The 17,940-nt window shown below is 35.7% G+C and overlaps 1 protein-coding gene across 21 annotated transcripts in view; it reads right to left on the bottom strand.

The window, feature by feature from the left end:
* Window positions 1-17,940, bottom strand: part of KCNMA1 (potassium calcium-activated channel subfamily M alpha 1) — a 426,636-nt gene that overhangs the window by 152,358 nt on the left and 256,338 nt on the right. For all 21 annotated transcript variants that reach the window (XM_041475751.1, XM_041475740.1, XM_041475717.1 and 18 more), the window contains one exon: window positions 1,359-1,434. In XM_041475751.1, the coding sequence (XP_041331685.1) occupies window positions 1,359-1,434 (76 nt within the window). The remainder of the gene's footprint in view (window positions 1-1,358; window positions 1,435-17,940) is intronic.

Raw genomic sequence — 17,940 nt, 5'->3', positions numbered from 1 at the left:
ACTAATCATCATTTGAGGTTTATAGATATTTTGACAGGCGTATAAATTATCACAGAGATTATGATATTTAATAAGAGAGTAAATTCTGCACCAGAGAAAGGCTATTTCAATGAACAGGTCAATCATAAATATACCAGCTCTGAGTACCTTGAATGTGATTAATGCACATTTATGGATCTGGAATTTCACAAATCCCCCACTACTGAAGGGACTATTAGCTTTTCTCCAAAATCTTTGAGTTTATGGGGCTTCTCCACTGACTGCCATTTCTGACTGCCATTTCTGACTGCCATGGCAAGGCTGTTCTGCATATTAAATCCTATTCTCCTTTCCCATACTGAGAATTCTGAGCTATGGGACTTCACCTTACATTCTTTGATGTCTTTGTTTGACCAGAATTGGCTTCCTTCCAGTAACACAACTAAAGACAGATAGTGTGAGAGCTTTACAGTACAGAGAATAGTTTCAAGGTTAAGGGTTGAAGAAACAGCTGTTTACTGTGAATATTTACAAATTTCAGCACCTATTTTCCCATTGCTACAAATTATCACAGCAAGAAATGGATTTACCTGCATATAAAGCCCTCACACATGTATAACAACTGGTGCAGAGAGAGCAAGTTTTCAAAATGGAATTGATTTTGCAGTAATTATTGGAAACTGGGTTCAATACTTCCCCCGGAGCACTTTAGAGAACAATGAAAAACAATGTGTCTTCAACTGCAAGGCATGGGATGGTTTCTCTTTATTTCCTTCAAAATGATCTTTTGTCCAAAATTGTGCTTTTCCTGCACAATATTGATGTATTAATAGGCCAAAGAACCAGCAAGCCAGAAGGTTAATTGGAGTATTTTAATTATTATATGGAAGATATTCTAAGGATAATGAACACAATATAAAGATAGCTCAGTGTAAATTTAATGTTTTTGATGTGAAAAAAGATCCTCAGTTCAAAAAAACTGGAAGAGCCATAATGAGAATTACTCAAAATACTTTTTAACTGTATTCTTTTGAATGAATTTTGATTTCAGGTTTTTCAAGACAGCAGAACATGAACTGACTATATGAAAAGAAGCAATGTTTAGTCTGTACAGAGCTATGTAATTAATTCTGCTTTTAATTTATCAACACATAACCTTGCTTGGTATTTCAAATATAACAATGCATCAATTAAAATGATCACATAGCAAAAGATGCTGTCCTGACAAATCATTCATCAGCAGAAAAAGGTTTAAAGAACAGATAACAAGTGGGGGGTTTTTCCAGAAAAGAAAATCATACGTCATTAGGGCCCCAAACCAAAGCCATTTACATTCTGTCACCAATGCAACTAAATCAGCATGTAAGAAAAAGTCTTACCTTGTTTTAAGAATATTCAGAAACTGCAAGATTTCTGAAAACTGTATCAGTCTAAGGGCTCTTAAAAATCTTAAACCTGCAGTAAAAGAAAACAAAGTTGTAGTAACAGAATAATTCAAATTGTAACAGCATATCACAATGACAGTGATCAATTAAATCAACACAGGTAATATACAAAATGTTAAATACCTTTGAAATGCTCTTCCATATTTAATTGTTCAAGGAACCTTGACAGGTATTTTTCAAATTGTTTTAAATTTATTTCCCTAATAACAGGTTTATCCCACCAGAAAGTGTTAATTTATATAGGAAGTAGTGGAAGGAGACAAATAGGCTGAAAGCTAAGGGGGAAAAACCTCACTGAGGTTTCTGCTGGCAGTTGCAGTGCACATGTCCTTCTCTTTCAGGCTGTCAAAGACACAGGCAGGTCTGAAATATCTCAGTCCTCCAAGCTCCCATGTTGCTTAGTGAAATATAACAGATCATGGGCAAGAGATCTGATAACCTGGATAAAGTAGACTGTATATGCCTGATTAAATTTGGTAAATCTTAATGACGTAAAATCTTTTATAGTAATAATGCTCCCTATCTCCACTCTAATTTCAAAAACCTCATGCAGGAAAACAGAGAAATCACACTTTTTCTCTTAAAAATGGCAAATTTACTATCATTATTTCCATCAGTCTATAACTATAGGAATACATTACACATCACTATTTTAAAAACAATATTTTTACAAAGAAATAGCATTTTTATGTTGAAATCAGATTGCGTGCATAGCAATTCCCAGACAACTAAAAAGTCAGTAAGACAGAGTGTGTGTGTAAGAGAAACCAATCAAGAAGATTAAGGGCTTAAATTATTAAAATAGTCTTATGCTGATAGTAAATGATTTGGCTGCAGATCTTTGGCATATGAATGAAAGTACACTCTGTACTGTACATATGCACAGTTTATAAAATTAAACTAAAGCTTGAAGGATAATTTTTATTAGAGAGTACAGCCAGGAGTTACATAAAAGTTGTGTAATGTGATATTGCAACTGTTACAGGAAGGTCCAGAGCAGCTTCTTCTCATACATTCTCTTTATTGACATCTATTTTACCCAACTCCAGTGCAGGAAACCACTTTTTATTTCCAGAAACTTAAGGAAATAGTGATCTTGGCAAACATATAAACCTGGTCACAACTTTCATCACCTCACTGGAATAAAAGGTTCCCCTCAAGCACAAAGGTGCATGTGGCAAGATGTGTTTAAATCAAGAAGTTTTTCCTGCAGTAGTATTGGAAAGTTGCTAAATAAAATATTTGCTCTTATATTTTTGCCTTTTTAAGACTCCTAAGTAGTGTTAAAGTACACACCTGTCAATTATACGGATAGAAAGTTTCTTTTTAATTACTGACTGTGGGTAACTCTGAAAATTAATCACAACTTGCTAAATGGATTCAGGGACCTAAATGAAAAGCAATAAAATGAAGCTTAATAATGCTAAATGTCAGACACATTTGCAATTAGAGAATGATAACTTTGGATCATATTGCTGAAACTGTGAGAGACACATCCTTCTGTTCCACTTCCAGGAGTTCCCACAGCTGCTACTCCTATCCAAAGAGATGTGGTTAGACAGGGAAGGAGAGGATCCTTACTAGCAATCATAAACCTTCCAGCTTTTTCATCCAGCTGCTTTCCTCACTCAGCTTCCTGTGAACTTTTATGAAAAATGGCTGGAGTGAAAAACACTGCCTCTAAAATATTTTGCATCTGAAGCTAACTATAAGACCAAGTTAACCATTGCTATATTTTAAAAAGAAACCTGAGAAACATCTAAGTTAGCAATAAAACCTCTATCTCCAAACCTTATAAGGATTAAGTTACATTTTAATAGCTGAGACATCAAATGATAGAAGAAAAATACTATGGGTTCAATGTGATTTTTGTGGAAAAATAAAGTCATTATAGGTGAAGTTCTGCATTTCTTTGCTTGGACAGTTTAACTACAAAATAGGGCTGGCTTTCAATTATAAAAGCCAAATTAATTACTACACGACAAATTAATTCTTTCCAGCATCCTGAAATTTCCTAGGCACGAACAGATCTCCTATTATATTCCTATATGTGTTTCATTTTATGTGATTTTCACAGAATCATACAATAGGTTGGGTAGAGGAATTTTCAAGGTTATCTTGCCCAACCATCCCTGCAATAAGCACCTAGATCAGGTTTCTCAGAGCGCTTTCTGGTTTGTCCTTGAATGTTTCCAAGACTGGGGCATCTACCACCTCTCTGGGCAACCTGCTCCAGTGTTTCACCATGCTCATTGTAAAAAAATTCCTTATCTGTATTCTAAACAACCCTCTGTAATATTGAAACCATTACCCTTTCTTCTATTGCAGCAGGTTCTGTTAAAAAGTCTGCTGCCTTCAGACACTCAAAGGCCACAATAAGGTCTCCCCAAATCCCTCTTTCCTCCAGGCTGAACAACTCCAGCTCTCAGCCTTTCCTCGTGGAGAGGTCTTGCATCCCCTTTTTTGTGCTGAGGGCCCCAGAGGAGGACACAGAGCTGCAGGTGGGGATCACAAGATTGGAGAAGAGGAAAGAATTTCCTCCCTTGCCCTGCTGCTCATGCTGCTTTGGATGCAGCCCAGCACACAATTGGCTTTCTGGGCTGCAAATTCCCATTGCTGGCTCATGTCCAGCATTTCATCCACAAGCACCCCCAACCCTCCGCAGGGGCTGCTCTCAACCCCTTCCTCACCCTGCCTGTGTTGACTCTGGGGGTGGCCCCAACCCAGACACAGAACCCTGTACTTGGCTTTGTTGTGTCTGAGGAAGCTCCCACAGACCCACTTCTCAAACTTGTCCAGGTCCTGCTGGATGGCATCCTGTCCCCTCAGGCATGCCACCTGCACCACTCAGCTTGGTGTTCTCTGCACGCTTGCTGAGGGTGCACTCAAACCCACTGTATCACAACTGATACCTCTTTCAGGCCTACCCCCTTACCGAGAACAGAAATAGTTATTTGTTTATGCATCAAAAATAGAAAGCAAAATTCACTAATAGGAGCACTAACAAAAATTTCCCCTTTTCCAAAGCTGTTTCAGCTACATATACAAATGTATACAGCTCTATTTCCTTAGCAAAATTTGGTAATGTGTTTTATACAAGTGGAGAATTTCTTCTCTTATGAAACACCTACAAAACTGTTTTACATTTATGTGATATAACCAAGAGTTGAGATATGGTAAGTTTCCTATGAATAACAGTAAAGTCCATTCTAATTTTGCACATTTCATGAACCCTGTCTGCTAAAGTTAATTGTAAACTGCTAAACAGAATGCTCAGGAAGTGCTTGTGACTTTCTCTCCATCATGCAACTGAACTTTTTCTTGGCAAAGAGTTTTATATTTGAATTTTCTTATGGGATCTGTCTAGAATAGGATATAATCTGCTATACTACAAATTAAACAAAAAAAAAAGTACCAAAATATTTCATTTACCCCAAAAATCTCTCTAATAAGAGAAAAAATACACAGATAAAATAAAAGAAGGCCCTCTTGAGTTTCTCAAGTCTTCTGCTTCTAAATGGATGACTAAAATACGCTTAGGATTTGAGTTCATTTCAGCTGCAATATCCAGAACAAAGCTAAGATCTTCATAGATATCAAGACCAGAAAAAACTTTTAAGATTATAAGCAATATGAACAGACTCCTTAAACAATATGAGACAAAGTGTTTTAGTTAATTGTTTTTGCCTCTAGTACAATAATCTGATTGTAGGGATGATGAGTCAAATAAACCTTCAGCTCTTCCACAGGATTATTTTCTTACTGCAGAAATATTTGTTTAGCTACTTGTTTCCTGTGCAGCAAACAAACAGTTTTCAAAATACATTAAAAATATAAAATATGTGTGTAATATTATTTCATACCATGGTGTTAAACCTAAAATCTGTAAAAAATGGTCACTAGGAGAGGCCACATATTGCCAAAAACCCCTGAAATCTGTTTTAGCGAAATCAATTATCTGTTCAGTAGGAAGACTATACCATGCTGAACTACCAGGCTACATCTAGAATATAGCAGGAGTACTTTTTTCTGACTCTTTACTAAGGACCCAGCAAAATGGATGGGTTCTTTAGAACAGAATAGTGATCCTGACATGGCAAATAAACTATGTGCCAGTAGCAATGCAATTACAGTAGAAAATTATTTCAGCTATAAAGTTTACAGCAAAGTAAACAGTATTATTTAGAGCTTTGACTTTAAAGGCAATAGGGTATTTTCCTGTCTGTCAGACAGTTTCTCTTTGCTGAACTGATGCTTTCCACTGGACTAATATACAGAAGCAGCCAGGATTAGCTATAGGTTGCAAACTCCACCCCTTCCCCCCCCCCCCCCCCCCCCAAAAAAAAAAAAAAGGAAATGTCCCATTTTAAATGTTTAAAGGGAAAGGCAAGGAAATCATGACAACAATACTTATATGATTTAGATGAGACTCTAATAAATAGAAACAGGAATTGGGATATTTCTTCATTCAACATGAGAGGTCAATCAACAAGAACAGCACCAAGCATTACTATGTTTCTCACCAATAAGATATGTAATCCCCATTTTACTGCCTTAGGCTGCTTATTTTTTTTCTAATAGACAATAGTATGTCCAAAATATTGCTGTAAGGGTTCAATACACAGAGATTCTGCTTACCACTTCTATTCCTGACAAACCATTTACCCATTTATCAGAACAGCATCTTCATCAAACCTATCAATGGCTACTTCCACCCTAGATTTTATTAAGACTACACAGTTTACTGAAGTCAGAAAAAAAACCCCAGAATCCATATTTAGGAAAATCTTTGAGACACAGGATGGAGGGATAATTTTTAGGATGCAAAATAATCCCATTTTGAACATCTTCAAAGAGCGCAGCAGAGTTTTCTGAGATCTTACTCCCTGTCTTGAAAATGAAAGTTCAAAGAAAAAAGACAAGAACTAGAATAGAAGGAAAAGGATTTGTCAATTCCTTGGAACCAACCCAGACAAAATATTTTTTATATTTCCCCACCTCTGTTATGCAACAGTACAAGTGGGGAGAATAGCCTACAGCATGAAAAAAAATCAATGCTCTATGACCAGGTTTAGAATAGATCTCTCTGCTGCACATTCCTTCAACTTGCCATTACACCTTTTAAATAATGACAGCAGTTCCAAACAAAATTTCTTGATAACACCAACACTGCAGAACATTACATTCCATCCTTCAATAAAGACTGGATTATTTGATTCTAGGTGAACAATGAACCCCTTTGCTGGGGAGACAGGAGTACATTGCAGTGCATAAGTTTGGGAAAGAATTCTTCATACAAAGCAACTGCGAAGTTGCAGCTTTTTTTTGAAGTAGAAAAAAAAAAAAGAATACCTTTTTTAGAAGCTACAGTAATACCAGCACCAGAGACAGTATACGAAACTACAGTTCTGAAGAAAAAGTTCATTTGGACCTTACCCCAGTATGAGCCGACCCTATAACAAGACACCAAGGAGTTTCGCAAAGTACGTTGCTCTTCCTTTTCGGGGATATTATGTCCAGGTTTGACACGATATCCATTTTTGAACAATTCTCCATGAGATTTTTTACGCCTTCTAGTACTTTTGTACGTTTCTGTACGCGTGCCCCCAGAAGGGTTGTGGTAGACTAGAATCTTGCTGGGAATCATGACTGTATCTTCAGCTTCAGAAGCACTGCAAGGAAGTACTGTAATGCACTCTTCAGTCACAGCATTCACTAACAGGAAAGATGGTTATATATTTACCCTTCCTTTTGCTAATTCAGTATCAATATGGAGAGACAGCTCAGAGTCCTTTCTTTAACAGAACTTCTCTTTGGGAGCAGATTTGTGTAACTGGACACAAGATAAAGTTCCCCTTTACTGGTTGTTATCAAAAGATAATTCAGTGTAATCTATTTCATTTCCGTTAGCTTGAAATAGAATGAATTCAAATACAAAACTCAGCTTGACAAAACAAGCTATCACAAACTGGATGGGCAAAACAAATCACAGAAGCAAGCAGGCAGCGCAGATGCTCCTCTGATCCGAGGTGTATTAGAGCTTAAAAGCCATCTTCTATCCGGATATTACCACATAAGCTTCTTTCAGATACATCAAAGAACCACACCCATTGATTCAAAACCCACAAACAGGATGCTGTTCACTTGGAATGAACAAGTACTCTAGAATAGAATATAGTTCTTATACGTACATAAAGGGAATTGTTTACTGTGTATTAGTTTCTTTGGCAAGTTCACGTCTGTTTTCCAGTTAAAGTTTGTATGCAGAAGGCAGAGGTAATATAATCAGCCAACACTTACAGGATTTATCCCAGATGAAATTAAAAAACCTCCAACAAATAAACACAACAACCCTTTCTCCGACCCCAGTTAATGACAGCTATCTTACTGAAGGAAAAAAAATTCAAAACAAAACAATTTAGCCATCAAGCATAAGTACAAAAAATAGAGGCCATAACTCTCCCAAGCAGACTTGCTCTATGAAAATTCACAAAACTGGAGTTTTGTTCAGTCAGCTATCACCTCTTTCAATGGATAAGGCTCTACAAATTAAAAGTAATCATCACCTTCCATTACATATGATAGATTTTCTTCATGAATTTTCCTGCTTTGACCATGATACACAAACTCCATTGTGTAAAGGCATCTTCGTTTTGAGGAACGTGCTTATAGTTTCTGTTTTCTTTTCCTTTTTTCCCCTTGTTTTCGGCCTCAGAAGACCCACAAATATAGCAATGCCATCTGGAGTACAATGCAAAGCAGACACAAAAATAGGCTGCACCATGTGCTTATATGAAATACACAGGATTTCAAAGCATTTTGGAAATGTTATTAAGGGGTGGACTGCCAAATATAAAGGGGATTGTAGTACACAGAAATTTCAAATTCTAAGTAACATGCAGATAGGGAAGCAAACTACTTCTGTGAGTCCTTTGCATTGCAACCTTTAACACTAAGTTGTTGCAAACAACCTGGTTGTGTCCCCACTGGTCACAACAGTCAGGTTCCCCTGAGTCTGTAGGGATGGGGTTTATGTCTGCATGCTGCCAAACACCCAACATTTATCTGTGAGCACTTGAATCATTCCTCTCCAACTGAAAAGATTTGAATGGGGTAGTACTTATCTGTGTTACTAATCACATCTCGTACAGCTCAAGCTGAATGCACACCCTACTTAACTTTTTACCATATAAGGCACACTATTTTCCTTTCTTTTTGTATTTCCTCTTGACTAGTAATATAATCTTGTTATTATCCAATTTTAAACCTATCATTAGTGTACGTTATACTTAGTACAGCAAATGTTTGGGTGTAGAATCCATTTACCTTGAAAGCCTGGAACGTCTCTAAAGGAAAACAGACTTAAGTAATAAATAGCAAGAGCCAAGCTGTTTAGTTTACATAACCTATTATTTTGGTTTTAACAATTTGACAGTATTTTTTTAACTCCTCAGCTTCTTGGCATAGCCAGATTTTTATAAATTTCTTTTCAGTCAGTGCACTGCTTAATCTGTTGCATATATCGAAATGTAAAAATATAAATTAAATTACACAAACTAGGATTAAATCTAAAATAAACCTGCTCGACAAGTTTTTAGAAAATGTATATAAATTTGAGCAGCAGCAGGATGATGACATATTGTGCTGAGAAGCATTCTTCAACATCACAGGCAGCCACACAAAGCTGCTGGTATTACTTTCCTGTGCAGACGTTTCTGCTTTCCAAATTAATATTTTTTTAGTATTTTGTTCTACAACCCAATTACCTAAGACAGTTTCTTGTTTCCAGTGACATTTACAGTTTGCTACCATCTGTAATATCAATCTATTACTTGGCCAATTTTTTTTATATTAGATGTAAAATTAGATTGCAGTAAATTCTTTTCTGTAGACTAGTTTTTTTTCAGTTATCCAGAAAAATACCTTTAAGGTATCCTAGCTCAGATGAGCATCTGAGTGAAAGTCTGGAGTCCAATTAAGCACATAAAGGTGGTGCCACCAGTTGAATATCACTGTTTCCTACCCCTGTGAAGGACATGGTCCTTGGCCTCCTGCTCTGAGGTAGACCTAAAACTCCTAAACCCTGTGTTATCAGCAGTACCTGAAATGTCTGCAGTCTGCTCTGAAGTATTTAATCCAAACTAATCAACAAACATTCTGTTATAAAGAGCTCTACAATGACTTTTAACAACCTATTTTGCCTTCAATGAATCCAAGATACTTACAAGTGAAGTTTTTCATATTTTCTACAGAAGCACATCACTTGAAGGACATCACTCCATGACCCTCCTTGAACTTGTCATAAAAATAGATTTACATACTTATGGAAGTACTGCTATAATTAAATGACAACTTGCTTTCAAAGTCCATCCAAATGGAAGAAGTGAAGCTATTAAGCTTAAATATGCAGGAGAAGAGAGCAAGACTTGTCAGCAGCTAAGCTCCACTTTACTTTTGGCTATGCAGGGACTAGCTGCTTGCTATATCATCTTGAAGGAGAGCAAGGGAAGATTAGATCCTGCTTTGGAAAACCCACGTAGTGGGTAGAAGTTATTGTCCTTTAAATTACTGCCCTTTAAAACACAGGTTAGACATGGGTGATGGATTCGCTGTGCTTTTGTGGGATACTATTTGCTTACAGATGTGCTCAAAACCTCAATCTGCAAAAAACAACAAAACACAAGGAAACCTGCCAAGGAGAAAACTGCTGCAGAGAAAAATAACTGTGTTATATCCCGTGACTATTCTCTCCTTGAAAATTCATTTTTAATTTAATTTACAATAAGTGAACACAGAATTTTCCAAACACTGCCTTTCCTCTCTTTTAAATTGCTACGTCTGAAATGACAATATAAAAGCCATTTGCTGTACACAAAATAGCCCATAAAATTTTCATTGCTGCTATTTCAAAAATGGTGAAAGTATTATTCATAGAAAAGAAAAAATAACCTGCTATGTCTGAATTTAAAAGCTCTACAGGTTGGTCACTATTTTTTAGCACAGCTGTGTAGCAACATCTATGGATTAATGCAAAACCAGAATAATGCTCATTCTGCCAAGAATTTACCACTCGTTAATCTCACTAAATTATTTAGAAGGTAAATTTACAATCCAGTCTTGAGTTCCTGAGAAAACGCATGTAGGTGCATTATTTATTTTTTATCTCCTAGGCTCGAAGTCTTAAGCTATTAAACTTAGCTTTTCAGAAAGCTTGACATTAGCAAGAATAAAACCAGTCACTCGATATGTAAACATTCACTTTCCTGCTTTACACCACTTCAGGCAACAACTGTGTCATATGCCATAAACCAAGCACAGATACAGCCAGTAGTAAATGAAGAGCAGATCTTTACATAAAACCAGGGAGTATTAACTTGTAAACATTTTATATTACAAAAGAAGTATTATCCCACCAAAGTGATGTTGGTGCCATTTAAAAAAAAATATTGAAACCATGAAGGGAAGAATAACCAGTATTCATATTGACCTAGTGGGTAAAAGAGAGTTAAGAAGGCAAAGAATTTATTCAGGTCTCATTTTTCTACTGTTTTAATATTACATTTGTGTAATCCTTTCCAGATACTGTGAGTCCATATTCATAATAGATGGAAAATATGCCTTTTTAATTCTTTGATTTGGGGAGAAAAATATTAATAGTACACTTTACTGATAGTGCTACTAAAACCAAAATGACCCTTGAAATAAGAGGTTAAACCTCAGCAAGCTAACCTTGCAAAGATAGTTGCACAGAAGGTTGGGAATTTGGGGGTTGCTTTCTAAAGTGACCATTACAGCTCAATATAAAGAGGCTTCCCTTCCTGAAAAATCACAAGTTAGCATCTTATATAATTTTCCCTGGCACCCATCAGGAACAAATTGCACTAAAATCAGGAATATGCTATTTTGAGATGCTGTAACCATAGGGCAGAACAAATGATAAGAACAAAGGCAAAGGAAGGGCAAAGGCCACATCTAAAGCCTGACTCATGCTGCAGGAGGTTGATTTAAAAAAAGACTTGCAATTCTGCCTGTCTTTGCTCCCGTGAGTCACAAGGCACAGGCCATAACTGCCAAAGAAACAATGAGCATACTGTGGAATTGGGCTTGACAAGGAGTCAAGTATTTCACTTCTAATCAACTGGTAGGATATAATGTATCCTATTCAGTGAGCCTCTTTAGCCTTCGAGTTGCACAAAGAAAATAGTTAAAAAATGGATACAAGCAGATACATACAGATAAATTAATTATGAGAAACCAGTTATGAAAATTATCCACCACAAAATTCTGTATGTGATTATGATCCAGGTGCAAAATATCTTAATTCCATTTTCTGACCAGATGGATGACAAATATTCAAAAAAAAATTATGCTTGTCCTGGTGAAGCAATAGCCTTTTACTCAGTGTACAGAATGATTGCTTGCACATTGTGTAAATTTATATTGTACCAACAATAAACAGAGTATTTCAGACCAGCTGTAGGATTAAGAACTTAATCATAAAATTCCACAGAAATTAAAGATTATGGTGTTTTAACTGCTTTTTGCAAACACAACTGTTGTATAGATCCATGCACCATGTTTCAGCATCCTTTATTTCACCCCAATCAGTACTAAATAAATAGTCTTCACCTCCTCAGCAGTGCATCAAGTTTAAATACGGGGTCTAAGAACTGCAAGTGTCAAGACTGAGACAAGAATAAAGCCAGTAAAGGAAGGAGCATTTAAAATTCTTCTCTTCAAATTCATGTTAGACACAAAATCTGTGATCTGCCTACTGAGAAGAAAATTCTCGCATTTTTAGATGCACAGAAATGCTCTCCCTTAAAGGCTGATGTTACCCAGTTATTAAGAGAAGACAGTGAAAATTCCGTGCACTATCAGAGTAGATTAGAGCCAGTGCCTAGTGAAGGAGGTGTCTGAAATTTTCCTAGAAGACTGTTCCTCAAATCTATGTATCATTGGCTATTTTCCACTGAATGCAGCATATTTCTTACTGGATCTGCCCCAGATGCAATGATATACAATTTTCTCTAGATTAATTTCCCAGGTGAGCGTGAACATGAAAGAATTCAGATGATATTTCCAGATGTTTCTGCTTTTACAGTGCTGATAGCTACACTTTTTCCACAATAGGAAGGAAAGTGAAACAACACAGAAAACACAAATACAGAATTTAACAGAAAATAAAAGCCCAAATCATACCATTTGCTTTATAAAGGATCCCATCTCCTTTTAATTTATATTCACAATATTACACATGTAGAAACTCAGATGTTCATTGACTGTCACACCATCATGATATATATTGCCTGCATGCTAGCCACTATGAAAACATTTTCTTCAGAGTTATCATTGTCCCAACCACGTTAGCCATTAAGAAACACTTCATTAACAATGGTTTAATAAGTATCTAAATTTTAAATAATGAAATTGTATTAAATAGATATAAATTATATATTTACAACACAAATTTTAATATTTACTAATGAAATTATCTGAATTTATTTACTTACATAATTAACTAATCACTTCTGGTCGAAAAAAAAATTGAACTTTTGCACCTATTACCTACAGCAGCCCTAACATACATTGCTAAGAATCCCTCCAAGAGTTAGGAGTTTTGGTATCAGAGAAGATGAATGTTGAATAGGAAAGATTTTCAAAGGCTGCATATTGAAAAAGAAAAAAAAATAAAAAGTGAAGGTTGTGGAAGGTATTCAAACCATATTAGGATTTTATATTTATTCTATATTTGCTGTAATTCTTTCTTCTGCTGTCACAACACTGCAATCAATACTTGAACTTCAGTGGCTCCCTTGACTAATTTCAGAGAAAAGCATCCAAGAACAGAATTAGGTAAAATTGAGCAAACTGTTAAAATGTGAAAATAATCCTCACTTCATTTCCAGTATGCAATGTCCGTGCTCAATTTGGCTACCAATATTCCAGCTAGCTCTCAGCAAAACAAGACCTTCTGCTGGGCTCTGCAGGTATGTCCCACACCCCCAAGCCTAGTGCCAGCTGCAATTACTCCCTGTCTTCAAGCAGATGACACTTTGGATGGCCAAGGGGCTGCAGGGTGGATGAATGAGACTGGCATTAACTGCTGGCTGCACAGTGGAGCTCTGTAGTGCACCATGAGCTCACCCATACAAAATAACTCCTTCAGCTTTGGAAGAAAACTGCCCCACATGGTGTGGGGCTGATCAAAGAAAAATACAATCAGAAGTTAGGAAGACAATAAAGCTGACAGAATAATTTCTACTGAGAAGCAGAGTAACTATGTATAATAGAGAACTAATGACTGGAGAGTCTTGAGTACCTCAGAAATCTCAAAAAGCATTTTGCTCTCAGTCATCTGTGCTTCTAAGGGACTACAACAATTTACTTTTGATTATGAAGATGGTTGCTAGATATCCCAACTTTAATGCAAAACCTCTTCAAATTGAACTTCACACTTCAGATAATACACAGCTGATTCATTTCAGCTAAACATCCACAATGATGCTTCAGTATTACAGTTTTGAATAAAACCAGCACTCCTTGAAGGATAATGCTTAACAAAATGCTGTGTACTAAACCTGTCCATGTAGCACAGTTCCATCTGCCTTGCTTTATAAAAGGTAATTTTAAAAGATGGCAAAATAATTTCCCTATATAAGTCACCTATAACTGCAACAAGAAAATGGCTTTACAAAGAAAGTTTTATAGCAGTTTTACTTAAGTAGAAGCCCTCATTTTTCTAAGTTTTAACACTATTTTTAAATTAAAAGATGCATTATTCTCTTTTTTTATTTGTCCCATGCTATGTATTTACTAGCAACAAACAAAGGAAATTATGAAGTAAATATGATACTTTTCCAATATTCAGCTGTTGAATCAAAGTTGCATCTGGAGAGATATACAAAAACCTGCTTCTGGTACATGCAATTTTGAAGACAAGTTAAGCTTAGATATCCAAAACCTAAAATACCAAGAGAACATAATTTTTTCACTTCATATCCCTTTATACATATCAAAGCAGAGAAGATCACTAGATAGATTTAGAGAAAAAATCTTTAATAGCTATATACAATTTATAAACACAATGTACTGACTTTTACAAAAACAATTAAAAACTAAATGCCTGAATGAAACAAAAATGCACTCTCAAGTTTAGCAACATCTTCTTTAACACTGTTATAAATTAAGTTCCCTGAACAGAAGAAACTAAGAAAAGCAACAAAAAAGTTTCCAAAGGATGCAGATCTAAAGAACACGTAAATCCTGGCCCCTGAGCATCATTAGCTTTATTGGCAAACTTTCTGGCAATCCATTAGGTGAGGCACCGCAGTGCAAGTAGATATGGAGGAGTCAGTAAGTTCAGAGATGTTTTTGTGGTGCAGAAATATGTCCTTCATTTTACAGATCGCTCTGATGTGTTTCTATTTTCATTTAGAATTTGAGATAGTGTGATACTAAACGCTGCTGAAGGTGATAAGAAGGTTAATGAAGGCTAAATATCTGCAGGTCAGCAGTGAATCAAGTGTAAGCCCTGTATAATGTAAGAGTATAAATACAGAAGTACTAGAGAACGTTAAACATGCAAAAAATTGATGTGACACAAGTGGCAAAATGTGACAAACGATGAAGGATACTGTTCCTTTGACTGAAGTCAATATTGTATGAAACTGCCATATGGTATAAATATCCTGCAATTCAAAACCTCAGAAAAAGCCTTAAATATTTCAGAACACTTCCCAAATTTTCCTTCTCTATATGCTGTCTGACTTTGTATAGCAAAATACTGCAACTGTAAAGACAGAACTGTGGATAAAGGAACAGATTTTTCAGCCATCCAACCATTAATTCTGAAATACCACATGAGCAGGGAGGTCAAAACTTAACAGATTCATGGAATATTCTGAGATGGAAAGGACCACCAGGATCAAGTGCAACTCCCAGGTATATGGCCCCGACAGGGACTGAACCCACAACCTTGGTGTTACCAGCAGCAGGCTCTGACCAGCTGCTTTTCTCATATTGATATGGAGCAATGAAGCACAAGAAGTCTTTCCTTATCCCAGTGGGGTTTAGACCTCTCAGGTGATGGTCAAGCAGTGCATGTAAATAACCATATTAATGAAGTTTCCCCTTTTGAATGGAGAATTATAACAAAAGTGAAAAATCATAATCAAATTCTCTCTTGACTTTTCTTAGTTTCATATATATAAAGTGGAGTAAAAGAATTGCCAAAAGATGGCTGGAAGGATATGAATGATGCAGTATAAATAAATCTCCAGTCTCAGGTGAGTACATCAGTTCCATCAGAGCCCTTTGTTATTCAGATAAAACAGACACAAAAGAACTTCCTCAAGTCTTGTATGGAATTCTTAACTTCTAATCTTTCTAGTGAAAGCCCAGCTATCTTTGCATCAGTTTATATCAATTCCAGTCTCAACAGGATTTGCTTTTGATTAATCCAGTCTTGCAAAAAAGTCAGGAGGAACACAGATATGCAGTTTGGGGTTTTTAATTACTTAAACTGAATAATGCATCTTTTCTTAATTCCACATAAACCCAGACTCATGCACCACAGAGCACACTAAAGCACACTAGGTGCTGAATTAATGAGAACTACACGGACATTGCAGTACACTTGGTCCAGGGTTTAGAAGATAAAATAGTTCCTTTGAGCAGTGTTACAGAAATTAGAAATACAAAGTGAGCTAAAGATGAAAAACAGTAACCAGAAATCATGGAACTAATGTCAAAAATGCCAAAACATAAACTGTCATGTTCTAGATATAAGGATTTATAATTTTGGATTTAGGCAGATATAAATTATATTACTTATAAAGTTGCTTGCAAACAACAAGCATTCAAAATTCAAAGTTGAGAAGATTCCACTCAGCAACAAACTAACTCAGATTCAAAATATTTAAAAACACAGTCAAAAAATCAATGGAAGAAGCTATCAGGGGAATACCTACAGGATTCTAGTAGTATTCTTATACTACAGTTCTATTCTAGTAGATTCTTATACTACAGTATAAAGACTAGACTGAATGCCTGCGAGGAACTATACATATTAAGATACCACCTGGGAGCCAAGAAATTAAATTTTATTTTGAACTGGTCTTTCAGCTGACATAAGATAAGAAACACTCAAATTAAAAAAAAAAAATCAATCTAATCTCTCATATTACCATTAAGGAAAGTGTGCAAGTCAGTTACATGCTGTAGATAGCTCAAGAAAATTTGGAAATCATCTGACTGATGATAATGTGAAAAAGAAACATTTTTTACTGCCCCTCATTCAAGTAAACACAAATGCCAGAAGACAGAATAAATAATTATGGGATCCCTCAGCAGTTGGAGGGAATGGGTTCTCTCCTTTTATAGTATTACTCCACATTCTATTAAAGAGAAAACTCAACAGTCCAGGTAACCTTCATTTAAGCAGAAGAACTTAATTACAGAGTCAGAAAGACCACTGAAACCATTAGAGAATCCAAGCACAGTCATAAAGTAATTAAACTGATAATAAAAAGCAGGATAAAAGGAAAATAGTCTGTTTCTTTCACGTAACAGCTACTTATTGAAAACGTATTTTAACTGGACAGAAAAAAGATATGGAGAGAAGAAAATTATGCAATGTCTATTAAAAATGCAAAATGTTTGGTTATTAAAGGAAATTGCAGTGATTTACTTTTCAGTATAAATCCTTTATACTTGCTATTACTATCCTGTTATTATCCTAGAGGGGAGTATGACTGAATTAAATCCGAGCAAAGTTAAAATACGTTATTATGAACAAATATTATTAACTTCAAATTTAGCAGTCAATCTACAACAAAACAGCATTCTGTGTGTCTCAATCACTAAATCTGGGAGACTGTGATCTTTAACATTTATGGATTGATGTCCAGACAAAACCTGACATCCAAGAACACCAAGCAACGATGACAACAGATAATTTGGCTATACCAGCTAATGTAAAGTCTAGCTGCTTATGTTCCTTTGTATGAAATATACATAAAAACAGCTTGGCTTACAGCATAGTACCTGAAAAAACATATGCTGAAGAACATTAATATACCTGTAAAAGTTCTAAATATTATATCCCAGAAAGAATACTGAGTGTTTCACTGAAGGGAGAGTTGGTTATACAACAAGGAAATCTCACTAGGAATTCAAATTTAGGTCATTTAAATGAAAATACTATTTACATTTACTGTTCATTAAAAAAAAAATAAAAGAAGCCAGTCCATAACAGTAATGTCTTTTTTCAGTTTAAAACCAGCATAATTCAAAAAGAATAAAGCATTTATAAAATATACTAACCAACCGGAGACTTACTGCATTGCAAAGACGTTTTAATTGTAGCATTGCATGACTAGAAACATGGTGAACATTTCAGTAATGATGGAAAAACAGCAGACGTTTCCCATGCATTTTTTATTTCATAACTTAGAAAAAGCCAATCATTGCCTTCCTAATGTGACTAAGGAGAATGCAAATAAACACATCTGTT

This window comes from Pyrgilauda ruficollis, unplaced genomic scaffold (genome assembly GCF_017590135.1).
Source record: "Pyrgilauda ruficollis isolate IOZ18807 unplaced genomic scaffold, ASM1759013v1 scaffold11, whole genome shotgun sequence".
In the NCBI taxonomy this organism is placed as follows: Eukaryota; Metazoa; Chordata; class Aves; order Passeriformes; family Passeridae; genus Pyrgilauda; species Pyrgilauda ruficollis.
The sequence above is the reverse complement of the archived record's forward strand: the minus strand, read 5'-3'. Positions and strand labels throughout refer to the sequence as shown.